This window comes from Lissotriton helveticus, chromosome 11 (genome assembly GCF_964261635.1).
Source record: "Lissotriton helveticus chromosome 11, aLisHel1.1, whole genome shotgun sequence".
Taxonomy (NCBI): Eukaryota; Metazoa; Chordata; class Amphibia; order Caudata; family Salamandridae; genus Lissotriton; species Lissotriton helveticus.
In genome coordinates this window covers 779,405,749-779,431,267 of record NC_136072.1, presented here as the reverse complement: position 1 = coordinate 779,431,267, position 25,519 = coordinate 779,405,749, and the positions used below count along the sequence as shown (strand labels likewise).

Sequence of the window (25,519 nt, the reverse complement as noted above, 5' to 3'; positions counted from 1 at the left end):
TCGTGGGGGTAGCTTGGCTCGAGCAGGAAGGCGGCCAGGGGCTTACGTGTAAAGCAGCTACTCAACACACGCATCCAATGAGACTTGAAGTGGGCGCAATAATGGAGACCACACCATTAGTTGTCTTTGAAAATCAAGATCTTTTATGTAGGCTTTAGATCAAGCAAATAATGCATTAGCGAATCATCAGCATTACTTTAAAATACCACATTAAAACATTTCATGAACGCCTTTTAAAATGCATTTCCTATAAAAAGGATAAACATTTCATTAAGTACTTTCAGTACAGCAGAAAACTCCAAATACACAGCCTGTCACGTTAAACTATTCAGTAGGCTGGAAGGTAGTTTCATAAACCATGGGTTAACCTGTAGGAAGCAATCATAAGCATTTCCTCTTGTAAATATCAACAGTCTTGCGACCAAAATCAGATCATCAGAGTAACATTAGAATGCATCAATAAGTACCACAATCCGGCCCCATCAGGAACTGTAGATGCCCGCCCCTGCAAGAAATTCAGTACGGTGAAAAGGATCACCATTCCATTAGCAGGCTTGTAAATATGAGCACTACAGGCCGGAAACTGGCAATAAGGCAGTTCAATGCCGTGGGGTAAGTGTCTGTCCCCAAGCCTCCAAATTCTCGAGGCACATTAAGGGGGGGGGCAACGGGGCCCAGTCTCAGTTCACCCCGGGGGAGGGGCGACCACGGGCCTTACTCGGCCTACCGCCCTCCTCCCCGGGGGTTACCTTAGTACTTCGGCCCTTCGGGGCCCTTGCGGTGGCTTGAGGTGGAGGGAGGAGCTTCCTTCCGAACAGGGCCCGCACGCTGCCCAGCGCGGTGCAGGGGCTGTCGCACAGCACCGGCCCGGGGCAAGGCGACACAATGCGGGGCAGAGCGGAGGGGGCACCGGGCCTTCTCCACCACCCCTCCGCGGCGAATCCTGGCTCTTCTCCGGGTGTCGGCACTGATGAGGGGCTCGATTGCAGCCACCAATGGCTGCGCGGCTCTGGCGGGGCGTGGCCGGTGACGCGGTCGCGCTCCCAGTCACGTAAGGGGGGACAGCTTGCCTTCAGGCCTACGTGGCCTGGTCCACTCGATGCGGCGGCCCTCTCCTGGCACACGGGGGCCACCGAGGGGGAAGTCAGTGACGGCGCGGGCTCCGCTTGGGCCGTGAGACCCGGCGCGAGGGCAGGCAGCAGCGCTGGCGGCCGGAAGCGCCCCGGTGCATCGAAGGAGTGGCGCCAATGCCGCGCTCGTCACAGGATTCCCTCAGGCGCCTCAGAGGGGAGCAAGGTACAGCGCTTGGGAGGTGCTTCACAGCGCTAGGCGCGGCAGGGCAAGGAAGGCCATTTCGATAGTTTCTGATGAACAGGCAGTCTCTGGCACAGCGCTTGAGGAGGGGACCATTTATAGCGCTTTTCAAGTGAGACAGCAAGCAATGCAGGTAGAATGGAAGGCAGAGAGAGTCAGTCAGGGGGGAGACAGGTGGGGCTGTTAGAACCCAATGCAGGCAGGGGGTGCGCAGGGCAGCACAAGTCCAGTACCTGGTCGATCCCCCAGCAATCTCTGGTCATAGGAAAATAGACTTCTTGGCGCTTGGATTGTTCTGCGCCCTTAGGTGATGGTTTCTTGAAGTTACAGGGGGGGGGTGTGAGTTAGAGGCTTGATGAGTTTTTCCTCAGTCACTGCAGATGGACCCTGGGGTTCCCTACCGCTGGCCCAGATCAGGGGGCTAGTCTAGGACACCTCACCCAGCTTAAGAGGCAGCACCTAAATCCTGTCAGTCCCAGTAGCATAAGTTCCTAACTAGGCCCTCCCGCCTAAAACTCCTGCGTGGGTTCCCCAGGTCAGTGATGCCCCAACTGACTAGAAAAAGTTCCCTCCCTTGCTTATATATGCCCAGGTCAAGTGACCACTCTCTAAGGCGGCAAAAATCAGCTCCGCCTTTCTTCTGGAAAGTTCCAGGAGCTTCCCCACTCTACCTTTGGACAGGGGATGGGTGGCTGGCATTGCAACATTGTATGGGGATCCAGCCTGCTCCTGGCAACTAGGGTGCTACACTAAAAAGACCACGCTGCAGTAGCAGGGGCCAGTGGCAGCCATGTTTGAAGTAGAGAGCACCTGCACCTTAACATAGATTAGCCATGAAAAAGGTGCCCGAAGACCTAAGGGCCAACAAAAAGATGGTGGGAAAAATGAGGCAAGGGCAAAAAAAAACTACAGGGAAAGACCACCCTAGGGCTGACAGGTCTAACAGACACCTTGTGCGCCCCAGGAAGTGTCTAGTTCCTTTCAGCCCTCCCTGCTCCAATCCACTATCTCCTGTCTGGGGTGGTGTAGCACCTCCCTGTGACAGGAAACCCTTTGTCCAGGCCTCCCCTGCCAAGTTTCGGTCAGCAGCAGGAGGTCAGACTTGTGTCGGGGCAGCAGCATCCATTTTGTGATGCTGAGGCTCTGGTTAGGATTAACCGCGTTTTAAGTAAAGTAACATGTCTTCTCTCTCTAGAAGGGTGGAATGCTACCCCCGTCACCAGAACTGGCGAGGGGGTAGTATTCCAAAGTGTATGACACCAAACACGACATGTTTTGATAAAGCCAAACCAAAGTTAGCATTAACCGCGAGGATTATAATGCACTTAAGAGTATATGGTATGGCAGTATCACTAGAACAGCTGTACGGAAATGGATCCGACCTCTGCAAACAGGCTCAGCTCATGCTAGAGCACCATCTCACATAAAACCAAGCACTCTGCCTCCAGGATTGTTAAGGCCTGCCATAGGAGTGACTTATAGGTATATATGTGTCCAGATATAGGTTTAGATATAGCTATACTATATCTAAGCAAGGGGTGATTACCCCACCTTGCCCCAGCTGAGTGATCAGCCAGTTGTGTCGATTTTAGTACCAGCCAGGGGTGGCAAAAGATATGCTGCAGCCCCTGGGAGGCCTTGGATGCACCTATGCCCTGAGCACCTATAGTGCATGGTACAGGGGCTGACAAGGTGTCCAGTACCAAATTGGTGATGTACCTAGGGTACAAGGAGTCCATTTAAAGAGAGAGCAGATAGCCTGAGACCCTGATTAGCAGGATCCCAGGCCAACTAAGTCAAAAACCAGCTAAACACAAGGCAAACAATCTGGGGTAACCATAGTCAGCTATCCACCCTCCTACAATCCCACAATGCCAATCAAAATTCTGTAGAAGAAGGATGATCCTGAATAGTATGGGTGGCCACATGCTACCTTGATGGCTTACTCATCCAACATTGTGGGTGAAAATTCCACCACGGTGCTGCCATTATGAACCTTGATGCAAGAAGTGGTGAGACTGCTCGTGGATGGCAAGTGCGATAAACCTTCATCCTAATCCTTGTCCTAGGGGACTATGAAGTTGAGTGAAGACACCTCTTGCCATGTATATACTAATTCTTAACTTTCTAGTCCAGGGCTCTTTAAGGTTTTGTATACCAAGAGATACTTCTAATCGATAAAACTAGACCTGAACTATTACTGTCTTTGAACTTTGCTGCAGTAGTGACCACATTGGATTTAATCAAAATATTGTCCTCATTTTGCAGGATTATTGGTAGTAACCACACAGATGAATGTGACAAAATATCATGATGACAAAATATAACATCCAGAATATTGAATAATACAATTTCCTGATGCTGTTTACGTATGTGGAAAATATTGATTTACTTTTTTAACTCCACATGTATGTACTTTGAAGATAAATATATATAAATAAATGTGAAGTTAAGAATATAAATTAAAATACATTTAGCTATATATAATTACCTTCCTGGGATTTCGTATAAAATATTTTGGCTGTATTATATTTAAATTTTGATATTGTAGTAGAACTCCATCCACCTTAATGCATAAAACATCAGGAAAAGCTTTATCAATATCACATGCTTCCACATTATTTATGAAATAACAGCAAGCCCACAATGGCACAAAGAAAGAATTCAGTTATAAATCCCTCCAACTCGATAAAAACTAATATTCAAATCAGAACTTTAAATATGTTTTGGATTGTCAATCATTTTGCACCTATATATGTTGTTTTCCTAGTTCAAATGCATCACATTGACATATTCTACCACACCTGCTCAGGTATCCCCATCACATCCTGGTATGCCCACCATAATGCTTAGGCTGCCTGGTAAGGATGTCCACCATTAGTATTCCAAGGATGGCCATGATTATGTGGTAGATGGCCACAGTTAGGCCAAGCTTACTCACAATATGGGAAGGAAAGCTGTCATTATGCTATGATTAGTCCAAGGATGCCCAAAATATATCAAGTTTTTCCATTCTTATGCTTGGCCCAACATTATGTCATGGATAGTCATAATGGTGCCAGGCACAAACTCCTTATAGTAGAGCACCAGAAAAATTTGGTATTCTCTGGCAACAGGAATTTGGGAGAAACTGTTTTCCGAGGAGGGACATCATACGAACCCTACGCAAAACACATACATAGGACTGCACATATGTGTACACATGCACACAGAAATAGTTAAACAAATACACATAAACACATGCAAACTCAACTCCCAATATCTGAAACAAACAAGGCCTTTACCTGTCTCTACTCTCAATCAAGTCTCCTTGGCCTCAGGATTGCTAATGAAAGTTTCTCACAAACTTCCACTCTATCGCCAGCTGTCCCACACGTTAGCCACTCCGTTCTTGCTGGAAGGTGAAGGTGACCTCGGACACATCCATTCTGCTGGACACGGTGTGTGTGTGTGCGGGGGGGGTTCTTTCCAGGTAAATGCAATGGGCAATGGGTATTGAATGAGTCATAAACAGACTGATTATACTAATGTTTGCTGCAATGTGTTTATGTATTGCCTTGTTATATTTTTAAGTTGATGGGTGTTTACATAATATGGTTTATATGATATGCATAGTTTATGTATGGGCATATGATTTGCAAAAACCGTAATGGTTCTTTATTGTATTAAATATTCTGCTGTTGTATGTATATAAACAGGTCTCTCTGGGGTGTTCTCCTTGTAATTACAGGTAACAGAATGTGCTTATTTGTCACACTGCTTGACAGTTAAGCGGTCTCAGCAAGCACTGGGTTTCCTTTTCACTGTGATCGATGTCACCTCTTAACTGCCTCTAGAAAGATTGTGTAAGCTACATTTCTTAGTAGCAGAATTTGAAAGTGTTTATTTTCAACAGGTTTACAACCCCTAATTGCATGGAAATATTTTGAGGCTGCGATATTGATTACAATCCTGCATATCAAACTTTTGTTATTGATAGTTACGTCCATACTTTTTTTTTCTTTACTGCCTGCCCCTCTCGTATACAAGTTGCTATAAATCTCATGCCTATCCGTCTTAAGCTCTTTTGGATACCACACCTATCTTAATAATTCCATCAAGCAATTGCTTCTAAATAGCCCCCTCTCGTGACCACAGCTGTGCCAATAATGAACAACAAAGAAACTGGCATGAATGCATGGCATGAGCATGCAAAACTAACCTAAAAAATTAATGAACTGACCACTTACTTTGGGCGCCCGGGTAGCGTGCTACTTGCCATAAAGTGTTTCGATACCTCGTCTGAGGTAGTGAGCACTATATAAATTCAATTTATTCTTTTATTTTTTTTAACTTCTTTTCTGGCCCAGTTTTCACATGTATTATATGACTGCTAGAGTGGTGCCTTCAAAGTGACTAATTTATAAATAACTTTGCTAAATTGAGATTGGCGACAGGTGGTTATGTTGCAGTGTATTGTTAGTGTGAACATGTGTGACCCTGTCATTGGTTCATCTGGTGGTCACTCCAAGGACAAGGAGATTTGTAGCACTGACTAGACCATGTAAAATATGTATTGTGTTGGCTGCTATTCAGGAAGCCACTTCCAAGGTACTGGCTAGTATGTGCTCGGTCACTGCAGTCACACCTTTAAACGGTCTCAGCCGTACACCCCCTCTCTATAATGTATCCACCCTTTCCAACTGGGTATTTATTCTGTTTGCCACTGTATACCCTTACCTGTAAAAGTTTAATAAATCACCTTGAACAAAAAAAAGATTGTGGATGTTGGGTCACTGTAATCATGCCCTTGCAAGGGCTCAGCTAGCTGGCAGAGATAAAAGCAATTGGCCGGGTTATGTATGTTGTCTTATTGTGCTCACTCTGCCACTGGGGGACCCAGTTACTTACGTTGACGTATTGCTTTTGATTTTGTTTCACTTATGACTAGCCAAGCCGATGTGATCACGCTAATATCTTCTCTTATGCCTCCAAGTTTTGTAGCATGCCTTCGAGCAGAGGTAGAATATAACAAGCACGTTATTGCTTTTACAACCGAGTGAAGACAGCTTCTAACGAATGTATGACGTTACAACGAATTCCGTTGCAACGCATGCCTTTACCACGCATGCGTTACAACGGAATTCGTTTTCCACGCATAACCTTTACCTCGAATATTCCTTTACCACGCATACATTTACAACGTTTTTCGTTGTAAATGTATGCATGGTGAGGGCATACTCTTGATAAAGGTTATAACTCTCCCCTTAAATGCCCCCTGCCTGCACTCCTTATATTTACCCCTGTCCTTAACCCTTAATATATATATATATATTTATTTTACTAAAATGCCCCTTACCGTTTAACTCGCCTTCTCTCCTTCTTTGGTTACGTCGGTCGTACGTCGTTGAGAGGAAGCGGAAGTTAATTTCCGTTTCCTCTCAAACGACGTTGATTGCTTCAGCTTCGGCTCTTCAGGTTAGTTTTGTTTTTTTGGGGGGGGTGACCCCCCAGCCCCCCTTTTTATTCCAACGCTTTATTTTTATTTTTATGGGGGAGACCCCCCAAACCGCCCATTTTTTTCTTTTCATTTACCACACATGCCTTTACTACGTATTTCGTAGTAAAGGTATGTGTGGTAAAGCCTCTCGTTGTAACCACGCATGCATTGTAAAGCATGCGTGGTAAAGGATTTCGTGGAAACGGCTTCGTTGTAGAGGCCGTTTCCCCTTCTAACTAGCCGAGCTCAGACCTGTATACAGTAAAGCTCAATTTACATTTGAGTTTTATCGTTCTCTCCCGTTGAGTTATTTCAATTTTTTTTAAATACGATCCTGCATGTTCAGCCTAGCTAATTCGATCACGTATCATGGTAACAGAGTTGCAGGACCCTTCACTCCGTATATACCCACGATAGAAGCAGTAACCCTTTTAAACACCCTTATGCTACTGCATGCTCACGACACGCTCACTACCAGCAGAGTTCAAGCCAGCACATCCATGTGGATCACAGACCGCAGGGTCCATCTGTCCCGCAAGGACTACCGTTCCTAGTCCTACCACGAGCAGCTACAACCATCTAACCCAACGTGGTCTCGAATGCGGCAGATTTTTTAAATATAATCGGCGATTTTTCTATGGACTTCATGCTCTGCCATCTAGTGACACAACCTTTCCCTGATCCAATTCGTTTGTCATTTATTCACAGACTCAATTTTGTTGACTTTCGAGCAACATTCATCGGGAGAGTAATGACCCCTGATGGTTGCCCCTTTTCCACAGAGATCTCAGACTCTGTCATGTTGACTCTCTAAGCAACATGCCGTTGGAGTTTCACTGCCCCACATCGCTATCGTCCACCACAGTGAGTCTCCTTCTTTCTAACACTCATTTTACCAAGGACATTCCATGCCACCTCTTCTCTGTAACACAGAGACTATACATCTCATTACAGATATAAAGGAGCGGTTCCATGCCAACAAGGAACGTTCATTGACGGTTCTTTTCCAAAAGTAGGTGCCTTCCTTTACCAACCTGAATTTTTCACTACACTATAGTTCACACACTGAATTCAGTTAATTATTTTCAGGTGCTCCTTACAACATCTTGTCCAGAGGAAGACCCCAGAATGAGGAACTAACAACCCTTCACTAAACAGCGGTCGATATGTAGACTACTACATACCCTCAAACCCATAGGAACAGAATAAATCAATTTATTGCGACCTATGTGTTATGATTTTATGGGATCTGTGGACCTTTTTTTAGGCTGTAAAGGTTCTACTGTACATAAATGCAATTGTGCCTATGTCACGACACCTTTACCCTGTCCCTCACTTGTCCATTCACCTCCATTTTCCCAACAAACCTTCTTTTTCTCTCTATTACACTGTGAGCACTGTAAATATCACATGGAATAGAAGTATATTCAAGTAGATACATGAAGTAACATTGATGCTTTGAATTGGAAGAGCATCTAATGAATGTTTCACTTAGTAGAATAAACCTATGTTCCTGGTGAACAGACTTTGAACTGTTTTTGTGGTGAATTGTTTGTTAAAGTTTAAGAATATTGATACTACTTCGACCCTTTCTCGAACGTATTGGGGTTGTGAAATTGGCACCTCTTTCTGACCCAGAACCGGGACTCAGCCAGGACCAAGGTAAATGTGTTGCATTTGTCCAAAAGCGATAAGGCCCTCTTTATCACGAGTATCATCCTGACTGGGAGCTATGTGGAGCAAAACACCTAGATGCCAATGTAATGGAGAGATTGTTATCACTTCACAAGTACATAAAAAATCTGATCTGAAAGCAGGTGTTTATCGTTGCTCAACTCCTATATGTATGTGATATGCATGCTTAGTAAGAACGTCAAATGTCCCTGTTTGTATGAGTAATAAACAAATAGCGATTTAAATAGCACTTAATGCTTTGTTTTTTATTTCTGTTACACATACTATTGTAGGGATATAACCACTTTACATCACACATACAGCTTATACAGAGGCATTACATCATACAGGTGTGTAAATCAATGTACAGGAAATATTACACAAGGCAATGAGGGTTACAACATGAGTCTCATATCGTCCATGCTAGTTGTGGGCATTATATGTTAAGAGTGCATTGTGGGGAGAAACACAAAGTCAGGATTTAAAATGTAACACAGTGGTTAGCTTTTTCTGTGCTATTAAGACTTTATTACTACCTAAAGCAACCCTTTTTAGCAACATTAAATAAAAACAGATTGAGAAAAAAAGCAATAAGGTTCTAAACCCAGGCCTTGCATTTTGAATGCAGTTCCGTGCAAGTTTATAACTCACTTTGCTACATTAGAATAATTGCAACTTATGAACTGCAAAAGGATAACTGTGTCGAAAGCAGTAACACGCATGCCAATATACATTAAAAACAGCATGTTGCACATGTGCTTTGCAGCAGGTATAGTAACTCTCTGTGCTACTTTATAAGTTAAAACCGTGACTATACAAAGCACAGCTCTTTCTAGCAGGTGCATTAACCACAAAAGCTATCTTATTATTATTATTTACAAACTGTTGCATGCAGTGTCTAGATGTTTCCAAATTTCTAGCAAGTGCATGAACTATCTCACAATTGATTATGAGGATTCTCATGATCACTGAGTCTGGTTCAGAGGACCGATGGCATATAATAGTCAGCCGATGAATAGAAATTATGTATCCCTCCATGAAAGCATGATAAAAATGCTTTTTAGTAAATGTTTTCATACATATGAGTTTAAATTCATGGGCAATGAATTTAAACTCTTTCTGGTATCACCACATCCCAAATCATGAGAGAGACATGAGGTGACATTCCCGCTAGCCCAGTGCCTCTCAACTGGATAGGCTGTTCAGGAATGTTCTCTCTTGCTTCAGACCCTGATTTTGCCTGGGACATCTAAATCTCATTAACAGTTGAACTTAGGTCATTTTCTTGTCATCAGATTCAAGGTACTGTTGTCTTTAAGTTTGATTTCCCAATAGTGTCTGGGTCCCAAGTCCTAATAACTAAAGCAGACTCCCTGTATTCTTGTATTCATCCTCAAGCACTTATAGCAAGCTTTAAGCTTCACACAGTATGCCATAGTGGGTATACATCAAGAGGGCATGACATTGGGAAAACGTTGAGGATGGAAGGGCTTCAGGGTTTGGAGGATACACTGTAGTCTCCATTCTTCTCTGTTGGAGTTAGGTTTGAAGGAGTAAAACAGGAGTTATTAGTCTAAAACATATTGCAGAGAAAATAAAAAGATATGATTCATGTGAATCCCAGTTGACCAATGTTAACGTTGATTGGAAAATCAAACATTGCAAAATCTTGCAAATTGACGCTGCACACTCTGGTTCAAGATAAAGCCATCCATCATCACGGTTGGCCCCACCATTATCTTCCAAGTCTCCTCTCACCTCTCCTACCATGTACATCTAGCTGCTTGGAAGGATGATGTCTTCATGATTTGAGATTGGATCTTAGAATGAAATAGATTTTAGATTCTGGTGTTGGCTATTATGTTCTGTAAAAAGTCAACCAAGAGGGAAAAATATTTCAACCCCCAGAAGATTATATTTCTACATTTCCTAGGTAGGTAAATCAGGTATCCTAAATTTGGTGATAGTAACTTCTGTTATTTTTAGCACTTTGGAATTGGAGAAATGTGGTATGAAGCACTATAAATTTGCATTATGTAGTTGTCCATAAGAGTGATGTTCTCAAGAGTATTATTTCTCCTCCACAGCAGATGGCAAGAGGATCCCAACCTGCACTTGGCTGTCCTGCAACATACCCTCAGCCAGAAGGTAAGAAATGCTTCTTCATTTAGGTGAAGGGCCTCTTTGCAATGGTATATCAGAGATACATTTCTTTTTGGTTGAGGCTGTGTGAATGGGTGTGGAGACTTGTGAGCGAATTCCAGACAGATTGTACCAGCTGTGCCAGATGCAACCTCTCTCTCCTTATGCTTATGCAGGTCAGTTGGGGAATAGAAGTTCCTCAATGTAAAGTGTTGTATATTCTGTGAATATGGGTTACACAATGTGATGTGTCTGTAACAACGCACTCTTCACAACTGGGTGGGTTTAGAACTGGACTAACCACAATGCTAATCTGTTCCAAAAATATAAATTCTAACTACAGTGCTTAGTACACATGGGTACTACATTTATCAGTTATCTGCCTGGGGATATCATGACTGACACTGCCTATTGACAGCCATGCCTTTTTAAGGACAAAAACATTGTTTTCCATCCAGAAGCAAGCACAATTCAATTGTTGAGCAAAACATTACTACATTGTTTTGTTTATCATTAAGAAATCGGCATGCTTTTTTCCCTGAATACTAGTTTGACTACACTTTAGTTCCCGCACAGATAACGGGCTTAACCAGCTAAAGCTCTTTAGTGGTCAGTATCATGATTCTAAAGGATGCTACTCTCAAATCTTACATCATATATTAATTATCAACAGGTTCAAGAGAGGAAATCAGCAGATAGTTTATCAGCAGGAACCAGTGAGGAAAGCAGCAGATAGAGTAACAAAACCTACCACAGAAGAGCTCAGCAGAATGATTATCCACAGGTGCAAGAGGAACTCAACAAATAGTTTAACAAAAGGAACCAGAGAGAAACTCATCAGAAATGTTATCCTCAGGTGTGAGAGGAACTCAACAGGCGCTTTATCAACTGGCACCAAAAAATAACTTACCAGAAAGGTTATTCACAGGTGCCAGATGACCCTAGCGGATAGTTTGTTAACAGGCACCACAGAGGAACTGAACAGAAAAGTGATCTACAGGTGCCTAAAAGAAACCTGAAATAGTTACAAGGCCATATCACAAACAATGGACAAACAGTGATTTGTACTTGTGTAAATGATTTCTTATTAGTATATGTATGGTATTTTAAGAAGTATACTCTGTTTTTTTTTTTTTTATTGAGTGTACAATCAAAATAGAGTTCAGGTTTTCTTCATTTCATTTTATTGTTTGTCAAAATTATCCCAGTTGACAATTTACTCGCAAAACCATTTTTGGGATTGACACACATAGATAAACCTAGGATGAAAGCATTAGATCCAGATACACCTGAAATAAACATTGAACAGTCTGCCAAAGACCAAGGTAAGGATTACACATGCAGGTTTGCTAGGAAATACTACCAGCACTTTCAAAAATGCTTTGTTCTGTTTCCCATGCTTGCTCTACGGGAGTTAGGTTTGCAGGACTAAAACAGGAGTGACTTGACTAAAACATTTTGCAGAGAAAATAAAAAGATATGATTCAAGTGATACCCAGTTGACCAATGTTATCTTTGCTTTGAAAATCAAATATTGCACTGCGTTAAATGAAGTCTATCGCCAAGGAGTAATCATGAGGAACTTGATAGACACCTTTACATTTTATCAAAACTGATTGTTTGAAACTTTATAAAGCCTTTGAATTGTCATTGAGGCACCATTATGAATCCAAAGATTCACTCAATCCTGGCATATTCAGAGGGCTGGTTGATTTATTGCCCAGCATAGACAGTGCAATAGATGCACACTTGAAAAGTACAACTTTGTTTAAAGGTACTTTTCAGTCAATTCAGAATGAGTTGCTAGGCTGTATGCTGAAGGTATGCTGAAGGTATCAAGAGAATATTGTACAGCAATTGAGAAGTCCTGTTTACATGGCTATCCAGGCAAATGATACAACTGATATTGCTACCAACTTCCTTCAGTACTAGTTTTCTCTTCATTGGTGGACATTGCAAATAGTGGAAATATTCTTTGCTTTTCATACCTAAAACTTCATCTGCCGAAACAAGGTCTACAGGTATACTTAATGAGCTTAATCTCATTTTACCAGAACACTGTGCTAAAGAAAACTTAATTGCTTAGAGCTTTGATGGAGTCATTGTTATCCATGGTACATCCGGTGAAGGGCCAAAGAAAATCAGGGACGTGTACCCAAAAGCACTCTATGTACACTGCTATGCCCACCAACTATCTTTAATTATAGAATAGTCTGCATCCAAAATATTCAGAGTTAGGGTTTTCTTTAAAAATTTAGAATGGCCCATTCTGTCCCTTTAAATAAAGCAGGAAGCATTCATACACCTAACCCGTGATCAAGGAGTGCATGAACTCCGAAACGCGGTGGACTTGAAATTTGAGTGGTGGCTCTGTGATTATCGACCCGGGATACTTTTGCTGGGTGTCATTGAAGTTTTAGTTGGATGTGTGAGGTTCGCTGCCTCGCCGCACACTCCTCATGTTAAGTAGGCTGGAGCAGATGCGAGTACTTGAGGTGGAGATATATATATATAAATACAGCAGCAAAGGTGTCAGCATCAAGTAATGTTCCAGACCAGCCAGACGCGTTTCGGGGACAAAATCCCCTTCTTCAATGGCTAATGTTGCTCGAAAACACAGACAGCATAGCTCCCAACACTTTTCAATTAGAAGACCCCGCCCTAGTGGGCGTAACCATTACTATGGAATTCTGGTTCTTGTAGTGCGGGTGCTTACTTCTCAAGTGAGTCCATCTTGTGTTCAAAATTAAAAGCCGATTTTCTCCATGTGGGCAAGGACGGCAAACAGGGCGGAGTCTACGACATACAACCTGGAGGGGCCCATCGGAAACTACATATATTCTTATTAATATAGGTCCAAGTGAATGCTGTACCACAGGCAAGATTGAGCTAAAACTGCCCTAATAAAGATTTACTAAAAAGCTGGGGAAACTGGGAGTCGCACAGACAAACCCACGTGAATCATTCAAACTATCTAAACAGTTCACCTTAGTGCGTTCGCACAGGTGGCTCACTGGATGCGGAGAAACTATATCTTTTTGTCCTGAAGAAGGATTCTAGAATCAGCTAAAGCTTCAGAACACGTCGACGCATTGTACATTTGTTAAATTTGGAGTGGTCAACAAACATTTGGTTATAGGGAAGATAAGCCCTACTGTGTGTTGCCCACATTGGGTTCAAATTAACAACGACAAGACAAAGTTTACTGTCTTCACCCACAATTCTTTCTCCTGTGCCATTACTTGTGAAAAAGAATTTTTAATTGTATATATTGTTTTTAGCTGTGTAATTCAATTGCAATGAAGATTGTGTACTGGGTATATTAATGACAATACCTATGGTATTTTTTAAATTATTATGCAAATAAATAGTCTGTTTTTTCATAAAGATTGTTCTTGTAAGTGTTTCACGTGATGATGGAGAGAGTCTGAATCCCATACAGAGTTGGTAATTGTGTGATATGAGTGAATGAGCTGAGCGCCATATAATTATTCCCAAAAGGAAAACCGCTTTTTTTACTATATATTTTCATTACACAACTTCCGGTAGGAATGAAACAGGCAGCCACGGGCGGCCCGAGTCGGGATACCGGAGATCCCAATTATTTTCTCCACAAGTGGCTGTGTATAACAGGAGACACTCGGACTCCTCAACGTACTGCAAAAGTCTTTTAATGGCAGATTAAAAAACGGCACAGTTCGGCTTTACGCCTTGCTCACGCTCATTGAAGCCAAACAACACATATGATTATATCCACTTCCTTCCAATCATTAGAAGATGGACTAACCACCTCCAGTGTATGTACAAAACTAGCAACTGTGGTGGCCATTTTATATAGTGGAAAATTCATTCAATGCATATAGAACTCTTGTATAATGGATACATATAATATGTCCATAATCAATACACTTGATATATTTAATCTCAATCAATGATAATGAGTAATCCAGTGTGTATTGCTGCTATTGGACTTAGTGTCCAGAAGACAATATCCAATTTGCAGCAGGTCGCAGTCATGGCCGTCTCGCCCAAGTGGGCATTAACAAAAGAGGGGGTCCAATGCACAGTTCAGGTACTATGGAATACTGTACAGAAAACAATCTTTTCTCCGCAAACACATAAAAACACAATCATAACGTAGCGGTCTCGCCCAAGTGGGCTAATGCCTATTATGTATTGAAAGACATAATGGTAGGATAATAGCCCAGCAGTGCAACCCATGTGGGCATTACTGTACATCATGTCCTGGTAATTGTAATCCAAAGTGTCCCAGTAAATTCATCATCATATGCCCAAAACAAAATTAGCCACATATGGTTCTTTGAACAGTTGATAGGTGAAGTGCCCAAACCTAAAAAATAAATAAAAGATTAAAATTACTAGAATCATAAACTGCTGCTATATACATGAATTAAGTTCAACATTATTAGTCATACAGATGGATTGCTAACTCCTCACTCGAATGTAAACCTTTAGGTGACATACTCTCAAGGTCTATAATGTATTGTGATTCAAGCTTTCTTAGGCAAAGTTCCCTATACTCCCTCTGGCTCCCAAGGTCACAGAGTCAATAACAACCATACGGACAACAGTCTCATCTTGAAAATTACAGGCATGAAAATGACAAGCTACTGGGTATTGCTTGTTGTTCCTTATTGCACAAATGTACTCCAGTACCCGCTTCTTGGCCTGATGTATCCTGCTCCCCACATACCATTTGTTGCAGGGGCAAATCAAAACATACACACAATATGCTGTGTTGCACGTTAATGTTTTTCTAATTACAAACTCCCTCTTGGAGTTAGGTACCAACAGCCTGTCACAGTCAATACTACATTTGCATGCTTTACAGTTCCTACAACATTTAAATCCAGGTCAGCCCGTTGTACCCCCTCTCTCTGCTTCTGTGACATGATTGTGGCTCAGCTCATCTTTTAACGAACAGCTTTTTCTGAAAGTAATCTGGGGGTTACTACCAAGATTTTTCTTTAGATGAACATCTGTCAACAATACATGCCTATCTTTGTTGAAAATCCTACACACTTCACTGGCCTGACCTGAAAACGCAGTTATGAACCGTATACATTCACTACTCTCTTCCTTTCTTCTGGGATGCAGCAGTTCATTCCTAGTCACCCTCTCTACTCCGGATACAGCCTCAGAGATGGTCTTCTCACTGTATACCGTTCCTTGAACCGTTTGCACATGACGTCCTCCTCACCCTTATAAGCAGCACCAGTGCTACAGTTTCTTTTAGCGTGTAACAGTTTCCCATAGGGGATTATGTACACGAGATTGCGAGGGTGTGAGCTATTGGCACTCAGGATGCTATTCCCAGCGGTCTTTTTCAGAACAATTATTTTCTAAAGTGTCACATTTCACCTCTAGGTGTACATCCAAAAATGTCATGGAGCTCTTACTGATATGTTCTTGAATGAATGGTTAAACATATTCACGTTCACCTTATCAATAAAGCATCTGGCCGACTTCTCATCCCCACTTAAAAATTAAAAACTATCATCAATGTATTGCAGCCACAGGACTACACTGCTTTTAAATTCCACCATTTGCGAGGCCACCTGCTCCTCCCACCAGCCCATGAATAAATTCGCATAGCTGGGGGTGAAGCAGGTGCCCATCACAGTGCCCTGTGACTGCCTGTAGATAGTATCATCGAAGATAAAAAAGTTGTTAATCAAACAAAACTCAATCATGTTTAAAATCATCTGAGAGTGGTGAATCAATGAAATGGATCGTGTTTTTAAAAAATGTCGAACAGCCTCAAGTCCTAGCTTGTGTTGAATACTGGTATACAAACTACTCACATCAATGTATTGATGGGATACATTGGGAGAACAAATTACTCTTCTTCTTTTGTGATTCTTGGGTGAGCTCTTGGTTAACTACCATAGTTGATGCGTCTTCTTCTTTTGTGGATCTTGGGTGAGCTCTTAGTTAACTGCTGTAGTTCATGCGTCCGATAGACTCCCATCAGAGATGTCACTCACTGATTTCTCTAACAACTGCAGTCACGCTTGTAAGGCCAAGCGTGCCTGCAGTTGTTAGAGAAATCAGTGAGAGTGACATCTCTGATGGGAGTCTATCGAACGCATCAACTACAGCAGTTAACCAAGAGCTCACCCAAGATCCACAAAAGAAGAAGAGTAATTTTTTATTGCATTTTGAAATGATGAACCAAAGCACGAAAGAGTTTCATCAAGATCCAGTGGCACAGAGGGGCAGAGGACGAGGAGGCAGAGGAAAAACAAGAGGAACAGGCAAGCCAAAGAGAGGAGGAATAAGCGAAGACAAAGCTCCAGTGGGAATGGAGACAAGGGGCAGAAAGCAGAGCATATCACTGTCGTGAATTTATCCCAGCGGTCTCTTTCCAGTGATGAAATTGAGACCCTCTCTTTGGGGCTATCCTTCTGCCCGTCCTTGAATATCAACTATGCCCAGACGAGAATTGATTTATTTTTCTTTTCGAGAAACCTTAAACTGAAAAAATAGTTTGACACCCGACCATACAGGCACAAGGATGGGACCACTTCGGATGGAGTGAGTAACTTGAATATTGCTGACATTGTAATGCTGCATTTATTGGATGCCCTGGGGAGCAGCGAGCCATCTGATGACAATGTATTATCTAATTCTGAGACTTTGGGGGAAGAGCTAGGGATTAACCCGGGCAGTTAGTTCAAACCCAAATCTGTGTTTCTTCCAAATGTACAATGTGAAGTGATTGATGTGTTTGAAAAGGGAGTTTTAACAGATTTGAACAAAATACGATACAGTAAAATCCCATGCAATAAAAAGAACCTAGCTGTTGAACAACTAGCTGCTATAGACAACCTGAAAGCTGACAATACTATTGTAATCCGCCAGTCAGACAAGGGTAGGAACGTGGTGATTTTAGACAAACACAAGTACTTGGCGAAAGGGAAAAGACAGATGAGTGATGTAAAATGCTACTGTGAATCCAGCATGGTGGAAATATTAAGATCGAACACCACTTACAGAGAGTTGTTGGTAGAATGGAGAGAAAAGGGTTTGTTAGAGTTGGAAGAGTACAACTACCTCCAATGTGCACACCCTAGGATCCCCATTATTTATGTACTCCCAAAATTGCGCAAAGATACCCAGAACCCTCCAGGGAGACCCATAGTTTCTTCTATGGGTTCATTACTGGAGAATACTTCCAGGTTCATCGACCACTACCTAAGATCGTATGTGGTAGCACTACCTGCCTACTTCAGGGATACTACACATTTTCTCTCCATCATTGATGGGATACATTGGGAGAACAATTACACCTTAGTTACTCTCGATGTGAGTAGTTTGTATACCAATATTCAACACGAGCTAGGACTTAACACAATCCATTTCATTGCTTCACCACTCTCAGAGGATTTTAAACATAATCAAGTTTTGTTTCATTAACAACTTTTTTATCTTTGTTGATACCATCTACAGGCGGTCACAGGGCACTGCAAGGGGGACCTGCTTCGCCCCCAGCTATGCAAATTTATTCATGGGCTTGTGGGAGGAGCAGGGGGCCTTGCAAATGGTGGAATTTGGAAGCAGAGTAGTCCTGTGGCTGTGATACATTGATGATATTTTTTCATTTGGAGTGGGGATGAGAAGTCGGCCAGATGCTTTATTGATAAGTTGAACGTGAATATGTTTAACCTTTCATTCACGGAACATATCAGTAAGAGCTCCATGGAATTTTTGGATGTCCACCTCGAGGTGAAAGGTGACACTTTAGAAACAAAATTGTATCGAAAAAAGACCGCTGGAAATAGCATCCTGAGTGCCAATAGCTTACACCCTCGCAATATCATGTACAGCATCCCCTATGGGGAACTGTTACGCGCTAAAAGAAACTGTAGCACTGGTGCTGCTTATACGTGTGAGGAGGACATCATGTGCAAACGGTTCAAGGAACGGCGATACAGTGAGAAGACCATCTCTGAGGCTGTATCCGGAGTAGGAGTAGAGAGGGTGACTAGGAACAAACTGCTATATCTCAGAAGAAAGGAAGAGAGTAGGGAATGTATACACATTATAACTATGTTTTCATGTCAGGCCAGTGAAGTGTGTAGGATTTTCAACAAACATTGGCATGTATTGTTGACAGATGATCATCTAATGAAAAATCTTGGTAGTAACCCCCAGATTACTTTCAGAAAAAGCTGTTCATTAAGAGATGAGCTGAGCCACAATCATGTCACAGAAGCGGAGAGAGGGGGTACAACGGGCCGACCTGGATTTAAATGTTGTAGGAACTGTAAAGCATGCAAATGTAGTATTGACCGTGACAGGCTGTTGGTACCTAACTCCAAGAGGGAGTTTGTGATTAGAAAAACATTAACGTGCAACACAGCATATTGTGTGGATGTTTTGATTTGCCCCTGCAACGAATGGTATGCGAGGAGCACTATTCATCGGGCAAAGAAGTCGGTACTGGAGCACATTTTTGCAATAAAGAACAACAACAAGCAATACCCAACAGCTCTTATTTTTCATGTCTGTCATTTTCAATAGGAGACTGTTGTCCGTATGGTTGTTATTGACTCTGTGACCTTGGGAGCCAGAGGGGGCAATAGGGAACTTTCCCTAGGAAAGCTTGAATCATGATACATTTTAGACCTTGAGAGTATGCCACCTAAAGGTTTAAATTCAAGTGAGGAGTTGGAAATCCATCTGTATGACTAATAATGTTGAACTGAATTCATGTATGTAGCAGCAGTTTATGATTTTAGTAATTTTAATCTTTTATTTTTTAGGTTTGGGCACTTCACCTATCAACTGTTCAAAGAACCATATGTGGCTAATTTTGTTTTGTGCATATGATGATGAATTTACTGGAACACTTTGGATTGCAATTACCAGAACATGATGTACAGTAATGCCCACATGGGCTACACTGCTGGGCTATTATCCTACCATTATGTCTTTCAATACGTAATAGGCATTAGCCAACTTGGGCTAGACCGCTACGTTATGATTGCGTTTTTATGTGTTTGCAGAGAAAAGATTGTTTTCTGTACAGTATTCCATAATACCTGAACTATGCATTGGACCCCCTCTTTTGTTAATGCCCACTTGGGCGAGACCGCCATGACTGCGTCCTGCTGCAAATTGGAGATTGTCTTCTGGACACTAAGTCCAATAGCAGAAATACGCACTGGATTGCTCATTATCATTGATTGAGATTTATTATATCAAGTGTGTTGATTATGGACATTTAATCTATGTATCCACGACACAAGAGTTCAATATGCATTGAATAAATAATTTTGCACATTAAAAAATGGCCGCCACAGATGATAGATTTGTACATACACTAGAGGTGGTTAGTCCATCTTCTAATGATTGGAAGGAAGTAGATATAATCATGTGTGTTGTTTGGCTTCAATGAGCGTGAGCAAGGCGTAAAGCCGAAACGTGTCATTTTTTAGTCTGCCATTAAAAGACTTTTGCAGTATTTTTTGATTCACAGTGGCGGATCCCCACCCATCCCCAACACCTGCCCCCATCACTTTCAAACTTCTCCACCCACCACTGAAACCATACCTGTGGTGATCGTGGAGTGGTGTGGCTCACTGGTTAGAGGCGGCAGACCCGGGAGCAGAAGTCGGCCCGGGACCAGGGTTCAATTCCCGACGCGGCAGGGTCGTGGACCAGGGTCAGCGGACTCAACAATTCTCGCCTCGGTGCCTACTCTAACCTGGGGTCCCACTCGGCAACTCTGGGCATTAGCTTGCCTAATCTCCACAACGGCCCCATCAACGCCGGGGATGCCTGGCTCCACCTTGGGGATTCCCAGTAGGGAGCATCCCACAGGGAAAGCCAGGACGGGTTCCCCAGCGGTATACAGCGCCGGGACGCCCCTTTGCTGGGGCAGCTGTGCGCTTTACAAGTATACGACATTTAACATTTAACATTCATTTGACATTTGGAGTGAATAGTCACCATGCTCCAATTCCAGTGGGTACTGATCAACACGTTACATTCAATGCACTCTGTATTGCTCATCCACAGATTCATTAACAGAGGGCCTCAAAACACCTCAGTGATGAAGTGAAGCTCCACCCCCTGTGATCTTTTCCTCCAGAACTGTACCTCCCAGAACACGCTAGATTTCGCTTCAGTTCAAGCCTTCCCTTCTCTCCGTGCTGTTAAACACACTGACTGTCGAACCAGAGAAAAGAATTCAGACTCATTTTTTTTATTTTTTTTATTCTTCCTGGCTCCTCTCCAGCATTCAAAGAAAAGATCCTGGAAGGTTCAAATTTCAGAGAAGCATTTTTCAAGTGACTGCTTCAGTTGCTATTTAGTGTTTTGTGCATTTTGTTCAGCAGCTGACTCAGGTCCTTGGCGTAATCATTCATTCCTCACTGTTGAATGATCTCTCTCAATGTGCAGGATGAAAGTAGCAGGGGTGAAACCTGACCTTTCATTTTTCCTTGGTCAATAAAAAGCAGACTATTGATTTGGGCGTTAGTAGTATCTTTTATTAAAGCCTCATGAAGCAATCCTGTTTGTGGTGTTTGCTAAAAAATGATTAACAATAAAAAAATAATACTACTACTATGCAAACCCCCACATTGGCTTCAAAGTGTAGCTTTACTCTCAAACAAAAACATGGGTTGTGGTGGTCTTTAGCTTAATTTGGCAGTTCCAGAAGGGCTGGTCAGTGTATTGAGCCATTATTGGCTGTTTGTGGGCCTGTTTTACAGTGTGGTGGGTCAATTTTTACTCTTTATTTCGCTGATGTTACCACAAACACTGACTGCTGCAAGCTTCCCAAGCCTTGTAAAACAGCGATACAGCATCACTTTAAATGTTCAAAACTGTTCCCGATTTGCAAACGCTGGCCAAGTTTTTAACTATCTGATTTGCTAATGGGTGCCACTTGACTTTAAATGCCGGGGCCTATTTTCTGTCTCAGTTTGACACTGAACAGAATGGATTCATCTAGCCTCTGGCTGGAGCTGCCCTCGTGCCAAAACCCATGTACAACGTCATCCTCTGGCGACGATAAAACAAATTAAAGAGGAGACCTGGTGAGGTGAAACCCGGCTGCTGAAGCAAAAGCTGCTGTCCCTGGGCACTAAAACTGGCTTTCCCTGCCAACACCAAGCCCAATTGCACTGTGAGCTGTGCACTCGAGCCAACTACACTCAAACACCTGCTCCTTGGTTCAAGCGCCCACCTTTGCTACTGTGGACAAACCCACTGAGAACCCTTGAATCCTGATGATGGTTTTTCTTCTACCAAAGCTTCCAGGCCTGTGGAATAATGCTTGAGAAAGAGGTCTTCTCATGTTAGTCTATCTAACAATAATACTGCACTTTTATACTTCTCACAGAAAAGGGTGAAATGTTTCCTGACTTTTAAGCGGTCTTTGATTTTACCATTATCCAATTCTGTAGGATTTGTTTTATCGACCACAAAGAATAAATGGCTGAGTCGGTCCTGCCAGAATTTAAATGCGTGATCTGTGGCTTTGTGAGTGCACTCAGTGTATTTCAACAACGCTGGAGAAATCAGAATAATTTTGGTGATTCCACATTACTCTTTGACGCGATTTACTGATAATTATACGATTATCTTCTGAAGCCTCCGGGGGAAGTGCATTTTAATAGCTTTTGTATTTATAAAATCCAGTGTGTGCCTGGAGCTGAGATCTGTGGCACTATCATCTCCGCAGCTATTTCAGGTGGAGGAAAACCAATTCTGTAGAAAGGTTCTAGCAGTCCCCCATCCACCTCCCATTTTACATGTCATGAGGAACTGGCCTTGAGTTATATATAGGGGTGGGCGTAGTTCGCAAAGTAGCGCTACACGTATCTACGCGAAGTGCACTTCGTACTATGCGAGCTAGGCGTAGCACTACGCGAACAGCATAGTAGCATGTTCGCACTGTGCAAGATGTTGTTTTCAATGATTGCACAGTGCAGACATGCATCCGGCGCTGCGCAATCATTGAAAACATCATAAACAGAGTAGAATCCACTTGGACGGTGGACGTGATCCCTACTGTGGTGGGGAGCACTTAGTGTTTTTTAAAATACCCCTAACACACCAACAGGCCCCTTGGTGTCATGCTTCATCATCGGGGTCTTCGCACCCCTCTACGGGATGCGGCGTGCTGCGACGTGCTGCGACCGAGGACTACGTGGGAGCACTAATTCAGACTATGTGTGGTGTGTGTAGGGTAATGATTGTTTGTGAGTGGTGAGGTTTGGAAAGTGATAAGTGATAGTTAAAAAATACCTGGCTCGTAGGGTGAATTAAAAACTTTTTAATATGCCCCCGGGCTGGTATTAGTAAAATGGTGCAGTGTGAGGTTATTTGTGTATAATTATGTATATTAACCTCGTGTGTGCGTCTACATGAACATGTTTTGGAGTCTAAAACTCCTTCTTCAGGACGGGGTAGCACAAATCGCCACCTTACTCACATATGTATAAAAGTGTACGATACAAAAAAGTGAACTATAGGATATATGTACCTAATACACAGTGTTGGGTTGTTCGTAGTCTTTCGCCCAATAGGCGTTTGTTGAGAAAGACCTAGGAAAGGAAATAATACATTGTAATCATTATTTACAAGGGTTGTCGCGTTTCTTCCAGGTGAGGTGACCCTAGAAAAAGTGATGCGGTGCCGATTTCTAGACAGATTTGTCATCGTATAAGTGATCGTGCCCCCTGTAAAAAATTTGACAAAGACAGGACAGACAACACATAAAACAGAAAACACACGCTTCTATACTATCTTTGTTCCATGAGTTCCTGCATTCAGGAAAAAACAAGTGATGTAATATCTTGTATAATTCCTTACTCAGTATTAGTGGTTCATATGCTTTATGAGACTCATGGCGTTTTAGGGGGTCAATCGCGCCAATTTGCAACCTGTAAGTGAGAAGAAGACTGGCTCAGGGTTTCTACTCACATAGTTTCGTTGTTACCATCCTCGTTTAGGTGTATTACTCACGATGTAAATGTGTAAATGTGTGGGACTTGTAAAGCGCACTGCTGCCCGTAAGCGTCCTGGCGCTGAAGACCGCTGGGGAACCCGTCCTGGCTTTCCCTGTGAGATGGTCCCTTCTGGGTATCTCCAAGGTGAAACCAGGCATCCCCGGCGTCTGTGGGGGGCCGTTGTAGAGATGAGGCAAGCTTAATGCCCAGAGTTGCGAGTGTGATCCCTGGTTAGAGTAGGCACCGAGGTGAGAGTTATCGAGTCCGCTGACCCTGATCCACGACCCTGCCGCGTCAGGAATTGAACCCTGGTCCCGGGCCGTTCTTTGCTTCCGGGTCTGCCGCCTCTAACCAGTGAGCCACACCACTCCACGATTCCTGTAGGCTGGGTAAGTCTCCCTCCCCTTGACGCGGCTCCACTGGAACTGAGGTTCTGTGCGAGCCGCGTTTATTTATACTGGTGTTGTCCCTCTTAATGGGTGACGAGGGGCGAAAGTATGCCCAAACAAGGGCAAACCGGGAGGTAATCCCGCTAGTGTTGTTTGCGTTCATGCGCAAGTGAAGTTTGCTTCCTCCTTTGGAGGCGCGCATGCGTGTAGTCTTTCCCTCTGTATGTGCATGCGTGGAGTAGGAAACACGTAAGGCTTGACTCTGTGGTGATTGCGCAAGCGTGGAAGTGCTCCACTAACATGCGCGCATGCCTGTTCCAACGTATAATGGAAGTCCGAGCATTTAGATCCCATTGTTAACATTGAGATTGAAACCTGTTAATGTTCATAGATAAAGATGACTTCTGATAGATACATCTGCCGTGTGGATTCCTCACCTTGTGAATATCCCCCTTGCGTCAGCAACGTCCGGAAATTTTCTTCGTAGTACGCCGACGTGGGCGACGTCACAGGAGCACGGCATCGCGCGCGACTCCGTCTGACGTCACCGACCCCATATCAGGCCCACGCCGGCGTGATGACGTCAGTTCCCTTTTTCCGCGTCTTCGACGCTAACGGTTTTCGGGATCTTCTGCGATACTTAGTATCTAGCTGTTAATTATTTGTCACTGTTTCTCTTTTGCGACTTGATTCTTCACCGAAGATGTCGTCGAGGAAAACAGGCTTTAAGCAATGTAGGTCTTGTGCCCGCATGATGTCTATCACTGACCCACATAAGGATTGTTTGTGGTGTCTTGGTTCGGGTCACGACGTCAAAAACTGCAATTCCTGTTTTAAAATGAATCCAAAGGCGCTTCGGGAGCGTGAAGCTAAATTACTTTTGGCGAAAGTAAAACAGGATACTGGAAGGTATTCGAGATCGACGTCACGAAGATCGAAGTCGAAGCAAAGGTCTCGATCGAAGTCGGGATCGGCGTCGAGATCCAGAGCGGGTTCGAGATCTGGAGAGGAGTCGAGATCTAAGGCGAAGTCAAGATCCAGGGAAAGATCTAGGTCTAGATCTAAGTCGGCTTCAGGTCACGCTTCGAGCTCCTCGAGGAGAAAGCATAAGAGGAGGAAGCACAGTTCAAGGCATCATTCAGGGAAGGAATCCTCTGACTCGAAGAAAAAGTCTCACAAACACCGTAAAGACTTTGTCTCTCCTTCGCCTGCCTTGTCAAAAGAAGGTTCTCCGACTCCGGAGCCGGAGCCGGATCCGGTATCTTCGCATCCTTCGGAGCATGAAGAGGAAGAAGAGGTGATTCCTCAAGATCCGGCTCCAATGGAGACTCCTGTGGACCCAGAAGGTCAGAGTGAGAATGTGTCGGAACGGCCTCCATTGGAACATCCGGTAGGTCCGTACCCTCCCTTTCCTGGTCCCGGTCAGGATCCCTCGCATTTTCTCAATGCGATGTTTGGAGTATATTCTAGGGCAATGTACCCCGCTGGAGCGCCTGTTGGTCCCATGGGTCCATTATCGTACAATCTGGGTA

At 43.2% G+C, this 25,519-nt stretch overlaps 1 protein-coding gene across 4 annotated transcripts in view; it reads left to right on the top strand.

The window, feature by feature from the left end:
* LOC144791170 (uncharacterized) overlaps nt 1-13,990 on the top strand; it is an 82,171-nt gene extending 68,181 nt beyond the window's left edge. For 3 of the 4 annotated variants that reach the window (XR_013602317.1, XR_013602318.1, XM_078665820.1), the window contains 2 exons: nt 10,555-10,615; nt 11,283-13,990. Coding sequence is in view for 1 of the 4 variants with exons in the window: in XM_078665820.1 (XP_078521946.1) it covers nt 10,555-10,615; nt 11,283-11,514 (293 nt within the window). In the remaining 3 variants the exon portion in view is untranslated. The remainder of the gene's footprint in view (nt 1-10,554; nt 10,616-11,282) is intronic. The other variant, XR_013602319.1, reaches the window with a different exon arrangement.
* The last annotated feature ends 11,529 nt before the right edge of the window (nt 13,991-25,519 follow it).